We start from the raw sequence: 11,321 nt of genomic DNA, 5'->3' as shown, positions 1-11,321 counted from the left end.
AGTTCTTTCACAGTGTTTTGTTTTGAAATCTCCGGCAGCGATTGTGTTTGATGTTTTTGTGTTTCCTGATGACAAGTACTTAACTTTTACTCTCTTAAATTCTAATCCCCTACATTTGCTTAAAACTATAAGAAAATAGGGTCATACAGTGGTGACACATGCCTTTAATCCCAGCGCTAGGGAGGCAGAGGCAGGTGGAATTCAAGGCCAACCTGGTCTACAAGGGCTAGTTTCAGGACAGGCTCCAAAGCTACAGAGAAACCCTAAAAAAAAAAAAAAAAAAAAAAGACCCTCTTTCCAAATAAGGTCATATTCCAAGATCCTGGGGTTAAGATTTCAATGTTGTATTGGAGTGTGTCTCAGTTAATTTAAACCCCTAATACTCCTAAAAAGATCCTATGATCAAGACCAGATTTTAAGTTAAATGATGTCTAAGTTGATGATGTAAACATGTGTTTGCATCAGCCTACCCTGACACCTCCACGTAGCCTTGGTAGCTAAGATCTGATGGACAGTATCATGATCCAGGCAGACACAGTAGAGCATCCACTTTTGGGTTTAAGGACCGCATTGTAGGCCAGTTCTATGAGCACACTTGTGCTGCTGATTATACTATATAACAGTAGATGTCTTGTTTTTGTAGGGTGGTTTTTTTTTGGGGGGGGGGAGGAGTGATAGTACAATTGGTCCTTTGCCAATGTTTGGTCACAAGATGACTTTGTGACCACAGCTGCAGGGGTTCATGGATTTATCTACTTTTCCACTTGGTGAGGCCACCAAAGCACATTCAATAATTCGTTGACAACCAGACTTTGTTTTCTATAGCGTCTGGTTTTGTACTAGAGATAATTTTTTCTCTTTCTAGTGGGCTAAACCTATGACCTTCATTTTAAACTTGAAAACATCTTGAAAGTAGTAGGCAATACAACTCGTGACTCTCTTTTCTCATGGCAACACTCATCATTAATGGTTGTGATTAAATCCATTCTGATAGTTTTCTTAAATGCTACTCATCATCATAAAATATAGCTTAGTTGAGACCACAGTGACTAATAACAGCCCTCTTTCCTTGGGTTGCACACCGTCCTGGTTAGGGTTTAATTGCTGTGAAGACACACCATGATCACAGCAACTCTTACAAAGGAAAACATTCAATTGAGGCTGGCTCACAGTTCAGAGGTTTAGTCCATTATCATCATGGCAGAAAATGTGCAAACATGCAGGCAGACATGGTGCTAGAGAACCAGCTGGGATTTCTACATCTTGATTCTCAGGCAGCAGAAGGAGAAACGGTGTGCCACCCTGGGTGAACATATGAGCCCTCAAAGCCATGCCCACAGTGACACACTCCTCCAACAAGTTCACACCTGCTCTAACAGGGTCACACCTCCTAATAGTGTCACTTCCTATGGGCCAAGCCTTCAAACACATGAGTCTGTGGGACCCATTCCTATTGAAGCCATCACATGTACTGTGTAAAAGAACTCTATTCGCCCTTTGCATGTGCTGTGCCACTGACTGCATCCCTACAGCAAGCCCATGAAGTGCATGCTTAGATCAGCTCACGCAGAAGAGACTCACCCAGGTGCTGAGGGAGGGGATTGTAACCTGAACCTCCAGTTCATCTACCTCCATTTTCTTGGATGCTGTTTCACAGCCCTGTCTAGTGATGTGTGCATGAGAGAGCAGAGCATTACTGAAGGAAGCCGAAAGTCTTTGCAGACACCGCCTCGCTGTTTCCTAGCATAGGCTCCCCAGGTGTGGTGACAAGTGTGTCTATTTCACCCCTGGGAAGACTGAGTGACTGAGAGTAACAGGAGTCACCCCTGATTATGCAACAGCCTGAAAAAGACCATTTTGAAAATAAACTGTGCTGTTCCTTGTAATGTTTTCATTGTCTTCTTTTTCTTAAGAATCAAAATATATTATTGGTTATTCTTTCTACTGTCGACTCAGCTGATTACAAAACAGTCCCCAGAGAATAAACTAACAGTGAAAGCCATCTCTGGCAGTAGGAAGGAACCTACTTAATAACGCTCAAGCGAAATGCTTGTTGGAATCCATTTGGAAGAAATTCTGTTTGTTCAAGTGAACGAATCCTTACCTCCATCTGGGACTCAAAAAAAGTAACAAATACCTTGTCTGAAGCTGGAAACTATTTCAGTCACCTGCGTTAGGACTTTTGATAGCCAAGGTCCTCAGGAGGGAGCATTCGTAGCTTATAAAAGATAATAGCAGAATTATTTAGGAATACATCTATTTAGAAAGTTCTCTGCAACCTCGTTAGAGCAATTGACCAGCAGACACAAATGTTTGTTAGCCATGAGGAGTTACTAGTCCGTGAGACATCCAGTTACTGTGCACCCACCCATCCTCCCATCCATCAACCCATCCGTCTATCCATCCATCCGTCCATCCATCCACCTACACACCCACTCACCCATCCATCCATTTCTCCATCCACCCATCCATCCTTTTATCCATCTATGCAACTGGTAGTTTTAAGGCTTTACTATGTCCAAAGTATTCAATGGTACTCAGATGACAACTATCCTATATCCTGCCCTTAAGAACCCTGATGGTCCAGCTGGTGCCGTAAGCCATGCAAAGGTAGCATGAGCTAGTGAGTAGCAAGAATTGAAAGCAAGGCCTGTAACTATTTAGCGTAGTGGTAGAACACTTGCCTAGCATGTATGAGGCCCTAGTTTCAATCCCCACTACTGCCCCCCCTCAAAAAGTAATAAAAATAAATAAATAAAAAAGGAAAAAGAAGAGCCAAAATCAAAGGATAGACAGTCTGAAGGTAAAATAAATGATTGTGTGATGTCTCTGAGGCATGGAAAATTGGGAAGTATTTTGCATTGCCCTCGGATAAATCCTGGCATGCTTTCACCAGTGTAGGTTTTTAGCATTGATTTTGTTTCCCTTGATTGGTTGCCTTTTGACTTTAGCCAGACCTGGTCATGTTACAGAAGGCAAAAATTTTCTAATGAGAATCTTTATTTATTGAGCATTTACTGTATGCCAGGCAATACTTCAGCCGTGTTTATTTAATATTCTACTATGATAATTGCACAAGTTTAACACATGAAGAAAGCAAGCTGCAGAGAACGTGTTCAACTTGCCCCCAGACGTAACTCACTTAATAGTGAAAGTTTCAGTCTGTTATCAACAACTTAGTCCTCAACACCTTCCACTCAATGAATTGAGGTAGATTGTCAGCTCCTGCCAAGTCAAGCATTTCTGCCTGAGCTGGGACAAGCATGCTCAGTAGGCCTCATGGCAAGCCATTGAGGACAGCAAGAAGAAAAGCACGCTCTAGTTGTGCTAGCCAAGAGCGGGCTGTGCTCTCACACCTGGGACTTGTGTGTTAGTGACTAACCAAATGGTTGCGTTTCCACAGGTGTAATACAGAGAGTGAGTGGTATCAAATCCACGAGAACATCATCAAAAAGCTGAATGCGCGCTACAATTTGACTGGATCCAATGCAGGTGGGTGCATGAGCCGGGCTGCCTCTCCCGACACTTTCACATCAGACCGTCTATCCATCTGCGTTAGATAGGAATGGCCGGCTCTTGCGGGCTTTGGTTTGTTTGCTTTTTATCTTTGCTGTCCAAAAACATTCAGCACATTGTTCATCACTTCCCTAGATAGTGATAGGCTTGCAAGTATAATTCTTTATATAAAATTTTTTTTCCTCTCTCATTCGAAACAGTAGAGGATCTGAATTTGTTCCATGCTGTCGTATCTTGGGGCCTTCAAGTTTTTACTGTAAGCTAAAAACTAAGCAATAGTAATGGTTGGGTAAGTGGGGAGACCTGACAGTAAGGTGCAGTAGAAATCCTGCATCCCTACCTGTCAGTGAACAATAATGGAATCACACTGGGTAGCAAGCATAGAGTTTACATATTGAAGGAGGCTGCAGAGGAGAGCTGCGCTGGCTGTGGTTTCACATAGAGAGAATGTATGCATGCTTATTTAGAGACTGCAATAATCGTGTGCTGCCATGAGTTCTCTGGTGCACAGTCTTATCTGAGTAGCAGTGTGTCATAGAATATATCACATCTTATAGGTTATAGCTATATAGAGGAGATACATGTGTGTGTGTGTGTGTGTGTGTGTGTGTGTGTGTGTGTGTGTGTGTGAACTATTGGTCCTTTTGAAGCCACCCTACTATACTCTACATTTTATTTTAAGTTACCTGGCTCCATTTTTTTTTTTTAATTAGCACGATTTCTTATTTAACTCCTAGAAAGGCTGGGTCTTTTGTTTGCTTGTTCTTTGTACTAATGCTGGGTCTGGCTGAGTCTTTAAGAGGCAGCCTAACCTCTCCTACACTTTGTGTCTCCTGTCTTTTTTTCTGTAGATTTGCTAGCTAACATCTCTTTCTGATTACTTTTAACTGAGTTGTTGTTGACCTTCTGATGACTTCTGTTCACTCCAGAAGGAGGCACTGCATGCTTGCCATGCTGGGTCAGGGCTCTACCTTTTTTATGTCCTATATCAACATTCCTGGGTCACCCGATTGCTTCAACTTCCTGGCTCCTTAAATGAGACTCTACCAGAAAAGGAGACATAAACCACCATAGTCCTGAACCTTCCCTTTTCTGCTAATGACCACTATACTGCAAAAACAAACAAACAAATGAAGCATAGTTGCTACCACCTTTGGGAATGAAAGTTTCCATTGTAACACAATACTTTATATAAAGGCTCCATCCCCATGGAGAGAGTCGTCCCATTTTGCTGTCCACTATGATACCTGAGTTCCTTGGCATCTGGGCAGATGCCGGTTGTGCCGGTTTCTGTTGTAAAGCTCTGCTGACTTTCCTGTCCTCAGAGCATCCACCCTCCCATGCTTCTCTTTCAAGTCTGAGTGCCATCCAGGACTTCCACCGGCAGCACATGTGTGACTTAGACCCCTCTGATCCCTGCCCCATCCCTTCTAGTTTCTCACACCAAGCCCTGCCCATCTCCCAGCCTGGTCAGTGTACAGAACTTTCGCGGAGTAAAAGCTCCAAACAGCCTTTTAAAACACAGACCTTAGGACCTTCAGCCTTTCCAGCCAAGCACTTCCCTTCAGTCATGGCGAGACATTTTCTTAATTTTTGGAATTTTGGAATTATAAATCCACGTTCTCTTATTTTTTGAAGGTTATTTCATGGTCAGTTAATTCTATTCAATTAAAAAGTAATGAGTCATACAAATTCTCCTTTCCCATAGGATTTTTTTTCCCTACATTTTGTTGGATTCGCAGTACGAGTACTCCCAAATTTGAATAGTGCATCTATGCACACAGCACTAGGTTCAGGGTTACTGAGTGGCTAAAATTATTTATTTTGGGGCTTCTCTGTGTACCAGTTCTGTCTGTCCTGGAACTCACTCTCTAGACCAGGCTGGCCTCAAACTCACTGAGATCCACCTGTTCTGCCTCCAGAGTGCTAGGATTAAAAGCTTGTGCTACCACTGCCCTGCTGTGGTTGAAATTTTCAATGCTCACCTCTTTACTCCTGGCTTCCATGCATGTTTGTATGTACATCTATGCACTTATACACACATTCATATAGGTGTGTGTTTGTATCGTACATGGATATATGTATTTCTTTATGACCTAAGGACAGACTGCTGATTCAGTGCTTCTCTACCGCTAACTACTGTATGCAGTGTACAATTTCGAAATCAGGAGCTCAATATTGTTATAATAATATTTCTGATATTATTAAACGTTTGACAGTGTTCTCATTGTCCTCTTTGTAACACAAGAAAACGCAGGCTATATCATGTGTAGTTGTCATAACCCTTTAAAAATTTTTTCCTTTCAGTTTTCCTTTATATAATTCAAAATAGAATATTAACGATGTTGGAGAGGTGGTTCAGGGCTTTAGAGCACCCACTGCCTTCCCAGCTTCACTTCCTGGTACACACATGGTAGCTCACAACCCTTGTAACTCCAGTTGCAAGGGATCTAGTGCCCTCTTCTGGCCCCAGTGGGCACCACACATGCATGTGGTACACATACATCTATGCAGGCAAAAGGTCACTCATCTATATCTTAAAAGTTTTAATATAATATTAAAGTACACTCCAAGATAGTTTTGTTAATTACATTTATTCGTTTATTTTATATCCCAACCACAGTTTCCCCTCCTCCACTCCCTCCTTCCTTCTCATCACCTCCCCTTCCTTCCCCTCCCTCATCCCATCCCATCACTTCCTGTTCCCTCCCCTCCACCTCTCACCTAATCTAATCCTCCTCTGTTTCTGTTCAGAAAGAAACAGGCCTCCCATGAGTATCAACAAAGCATTGGATATCAAGTTGCAGTAGGACTGAGTGCCTCCCCTTGTATTCAGCCCAGGCAAGGCAACGCAGTATGAGGACTAGGTTCCCGAAAGCCAACCAAGACATTATGGACAGCCCCCTGCTCCCACTGCTAGGGGTCCCATAAGTGGACCAAGCTACACAACTGTCACATATCTGTAAAGGGCCTAGGTTGATACCATGAAGGCTGCCTGGCTAAAGGAAATAGCAATTGGAGTCTAAAGTTATTATCTAGAGAAGTTACATTTCTCTAGTATTTAAATGATCACGAGGAGTCTTAGTTAGGATTTCTCTTGCTGTGAAAAGATACCATGATCACAGCAACTCTTAGAAAGGAAAACATTTAATTGGGGATGGCTTGTAGTTTAGAGGTTTAGTCTATTGTCATCATGGTGGGAAGCATGGCAGCTTGCAGGCAGACACAGTGCTGGAGAGGTAGCTGGGAGTTCTACTTCTCAATCTGCAGGCAGCAGGAAAAGAAAGTGAGACACTGGCCTGGAGTGAGCTTCTGAAACCTCAGAACCCAACACCAGTGACACTCTTCCTCCAATAAGACACCTACTCCAGCAAGGCCAGACCTCCTAATGGCCCCCATACGCCATTTTTGTGCAGACCACAGCACCAGGATTGCTGTGTGGAAGATTCTCTATTTTAGACAAAATGCTGAATGAGCTAAATCATCACGAATCCTACTGTAGCGTGTAGGGAAAGTAGCTGCTCTTCACCTGTCCTAACGTCTTGACTGACCCTTCTGTAACTAAGAACGATCAACAGAAGAAAGTATTGCAGGCTTGTTTTATGTATTCTGAGGTGGAAACCTGTGTTAGGAACGCTGAGGAAGGAAGTGGGCAAGCCTTGGTGTTTTTAGGACAGGTCAAATGAAGGGAGGGAAGACCAAGAAAAGCGTGGGTAGAGCTGATCTCCTGGCGATGAACTGGCCTTCTTAGTGAAGCCTGTTTTTTTAAGTGCTGCTTGGAAGAACTCCTTTTCATATGTATGAACATGAACATACATATGTATGTTCTCCTCGAGCATAAAGAGCCATAATTTTGACCCCTTTCATGGAAGAAAATCAGGAGAGGTCAGAATAACCTTCTAGCATATTATGTCTTCCAAAATAGTCCAGCTCCTTCTTTTGGGGTAGTATATTCTGAGTACCATCGCTATGCAATATGCAATATGTATATTTTTTATTGAATGACTTTGAGCCAGTAGATTCTTACTTGCTTGGTATTATGAAAAAAATAAGAATAGGTAATAAAAGGTACTGTAAGAATGAACAAATACATAAAACCCCTAAGCTAATAGATGTAAGCAAAAACTTTGACATAAACCTGTGTATGCCTGAAAATGTTGCTATTTGGAATCAGAATAAAGAGTGGACCATTAAAATGGAAAACAACAGTCAAGAGAAACCATTCAAGCCTTCTGATGGTGTCACCCTCAAGTGAGCATGGCTTTCTCTCCAGTTCTCATCTCTAGCCAGTAAATTTACTTTCTGGATAAGACTGTGAAAGTCAGTAATGTTGGATGTCTCTCCTGTTCCTTCATTTGACATCCATTGATTGGTGAGTCAGTCCTGTCTTATTTTCTCTATAATTTTTTAGCCATTGGCTAACTACTTCCTCAGAGAAAACACAGCATTCCCAAAATTTTGAGATTTGATACTAGGAGGTCTGCGGACCAGCAGCTATAGTTGGCACACAGTGCACACGTGTTTCTCAGTGCTTCTGCATATTAGCAGAGTCGAGCAGGTAGGGCTAACCCCGACCCAGGTCCTGGGAAGCATGACGATTAACTCTGATGGTCAACTTGCTGGATTTAGAACCAACTGAAGGCAAGCTGCTTAGGTACTCCTATAGGAATTTTTTTTTAATCATATTATTTGACTCAGGAAGACCCACCCTAAATGTGGATAGTGTCTCCCTTGTGGCTGCTTAGATAAAGGCAGAGAGAAAGAACACAAGTGTATGTGTATATTCCAAGCATTGGCCTCATGGGGGCGTTTGTTCTCAACTGGACCATTTATCTACCATCTTGCTGCTCCAGCACGTCAGAACTGATGTGTTCTCCCACTCTACCCATATTTAAGTGGTATCAATATTAATGATATTAATTTGTGACTGTCCAAGATGACAAAATTTGAATGACTTAGTATATACATATTTGACCGTAGTTTTTTATTTGGTTGGTTGGTTTGGTTGGTTTTTTTCAAGATAGGGTTTCTCTGTCTAACAATCCTGACTGTCCTGGAACTCACTTAGGAGACCAGGCTGGTCTTGAAATCACTGCGATCTGCCTGCCTCTGTCCCAAGTGCTGGGGTTAAAAAAGTGTGCTACCACCACCCGGCTCAACTGTAGTTTCAGTGATACATTTTAAAATGTCCTTTGTTTAGTGACTAGTGAGCACTTGGTAAGTATTCATTTTGTGAGTAATAAAATAAAAATGAAAGGATTTATACTGAAGAGTCATGCTGTCAGCTGTCTGACATGTAACTCAGGGGTGTCCTGTTGCCTCCTGGTGCCAATTCAGAGGATAACAGTGGGGAGATGGGAGGGGCCGTCAAACCCAAGGGGAGTTTTATGATTTCCCTGGCTTTGAGGACCAAGCCCCTAAGGTGTTCCCAGAATACTTATTAAACAGGACTCCTTAGTGCCTCCTCATGTTCTGCTCACAACGTGAGAACCTTCTGGGGGCCTTAGAATATGACTTTAGCACAATGCCTTAGAGATGCGATAGTTCATGGAGAATATGAGTTCTTTGAATTTTTTGCACAAATTGCCAAAATTAAAAAGGGGTTGGATATCCAATTTGGAAGAAAAATAAATATAACCTAGAGATAATCAGAAGTGCTTTGAAGATTGTTGTGCTAAAATTAGTAAAAAGAGAAAAGAAAGTTGCTGGGGACTGGGTTGCAGGTTGGATTTTGTGTGTTTACTTCCACAGTGTCTCTGTTCAGGACAACCTGCTGGGACTGGTTCTCATCGTCTAAAACAGTTTGTGATATCAAGTTTAAACCCTCATTATTTTTGACCTACACTAAATTACATATGAGTGTCCCGCTGCCTGTTCTGTGCCAGTAGCAGACCTAGGAATATTTAAAAATTCGTATGCATTTCTTAATATCATGGCTGAGTTTAAATAGAGAGCCTAATTCCAGCCTCACTGTTGAACTTCTTTATTCTGGGGGAAAAAAAGCTAAATGAAGCAGTTAGGAGCCTTTTCTTAGCATATTCGTAGTTTTATATGCTGACTTTTATAAAAAAGAGGGACAGAGTTGAGTCATCAAAATTCATGAAACTTCTATTTAAGAAAATAAAACAAAAGAGGATTGTTATATCTACACCAACTCTATTCTTCCTTTGCTCTCCCAGTAGTTTGGGTTGGGGGTTCATTTATAATCATATCCGAGTTGTAGTACGCCCTTCGGCACACATGTGAAAACCTCACAGCACGATTAACACATCTATTCTTAGCTCAGGTATTTTTAGCATCAGTATTTATAGAACATGTATTTTAATATTTCATAATTGTTCTTTCCAGCTTTGATAGAAACTCAGGATAGAAAAAAAAACCTAATAGTGCAGCCGGACATGCCGGCACACACCTTTAATCCCAACACTCAGGAGGCAGAGGCAGGTGGATCTCTGTGAATCTGAGGCTAGCCTGATCTACATAGAAAGTTCCGGGCTAGCCGGAACTACGTGATGAGACTTTGTTTGGAAAAAAGAGAAAAAAGTACACTATTAGTTTTTAATTGGTTTATGTGTCTCAGATAAAAGTTTCATTGATATTGTGATGTTATTTATACCCTAATTTGATACATAATGAAATTTTGGAGGAAGGGGGTCTTTTTTTTTTTTTAAAAAAAAAGTATGGTTAAGGTTGATGTCCCTTAAACACTACATAGTTAGAATATTTCTGATTGGTTATTTGATTTATTGATTTACAACTCCAGTTCAGCTGCCCACTAGAGGCAATCTGTTAAATAAATAGACTTTCCAAAGCCTGATCTAGATAGCTATGTAACCGTTCTTCTGCTTCACACATGAGTGTGTGTTCAAGGACTGCAGTGTGACTAACCTTACTGGATATGTATAAGGCTCGGGTTTTAATCCAGTCTGGAGTTAGGGCAGAAGATGCAGACGTGGTAAGAGATGAAGAAATGAAGATTGAAGAAAGAGAACTCTTGCCTCTATATGTAAAGGTGAAGCTGGAATCTAGAATAATAATATCAGTAATTGGTCTGTACGATGGGGGTCCTGATGGGGGCAGGGAGTGCTTAAGTTCAGTGGCCCCAAGAATGTGTGTGAGGCCTGGGACCAAACAAGTGGTGCCCGGAAGTCCTGGTACTGAGCCTTAGAAAGCTGTTGTTTAGCTTTAAGACGTAATAGGCAGGATGGATCTTCTTTGGTACATTGACCTTTATGCCCTTAGTCTGAATTTACATTAATGTGATAGTTTGGAAACGTTTATACTTATGAAATTTGAATTTTGTGTGTAAAAATAAAACTAATCCCAGCTGAGCAGTCTTTTAAACAGTAAATATGCAACCATTGGGTGTTGCCATGTTCACACTCCAAGGGTGGGACCACTGTGGGGAGACAGCATTCACTCAAGATGAGCATGACAATAGTGACAGGATTCAGTTGCCAATAAGAGCAAGCAGATGCAGCCAATGAAAATCACAACCTTCTAGAATCTTAGACGAGAAATAATCAAGAAAAGGCTAAGCCATAATGCAGGACAATCATAAGATAAAATAAATTTTAAAAACTTAAAAACTAATGCATAGAAGATATTGACTGCGTATGGATTCTGCTGACATTACACACTGGCATATCATGTTTAAAAAAGCAAATGAAGTCTGTGTCATGTTGGTGCTGAGATTCCAAAGGTCCTACAGAGCTAAATACAATGAAAATTCTCTTTTAATGTCATTAAAATAATAAGACTGCGTTGGTAAGGAATGAACACAGTTGAAAAGAATGAATTGATTT

General features: G+C 41.4%; 1 protein-coding gene across 3 annotated transcripts in view; it reads left to right on the top strand.

Moving 5' to 3' along the window:
- The window catches only part of Dock4 (dedicator of cytokinesis 4), a 393,633-nt gene that overhangs the window by 220,062 nt on the left and 162,250 nt on the right, over window positions 1-11,321 (top strand). For all 3 annotated transcript variants that reach the window (XM_013347825.2, XM_026782419.1, XM_026782413.1), the window contains exon 12: window positions 3,404-3,492. In XM_013347825.2, the coding sequence (XP_013203279.2) occupies window positions 3,404-3,492 (89 nt within the window). The remainder of the gene's footprint in view (window positions 1-3,403; window positions 3,493-11,321) is intronic.

This window comes from Microtus ochrogaster, chromosome 1 (genome assembly GCF_000317375.1).
Source record: "Microtus ochrogaster isolate Prairie Vole_2 chromosome 1, MicOch1.0, whole genome shotgun sequence".
Classification (NCBI taxonomy): Eukaryota; Metazoa; Chordata; class Mammalia; order Rodentia; family Cricetidae; genus Microtus; species Microtus ochrogaster.
This window is presented reverse-complemented; position numbering and strand designations above follow the sequence as displayed.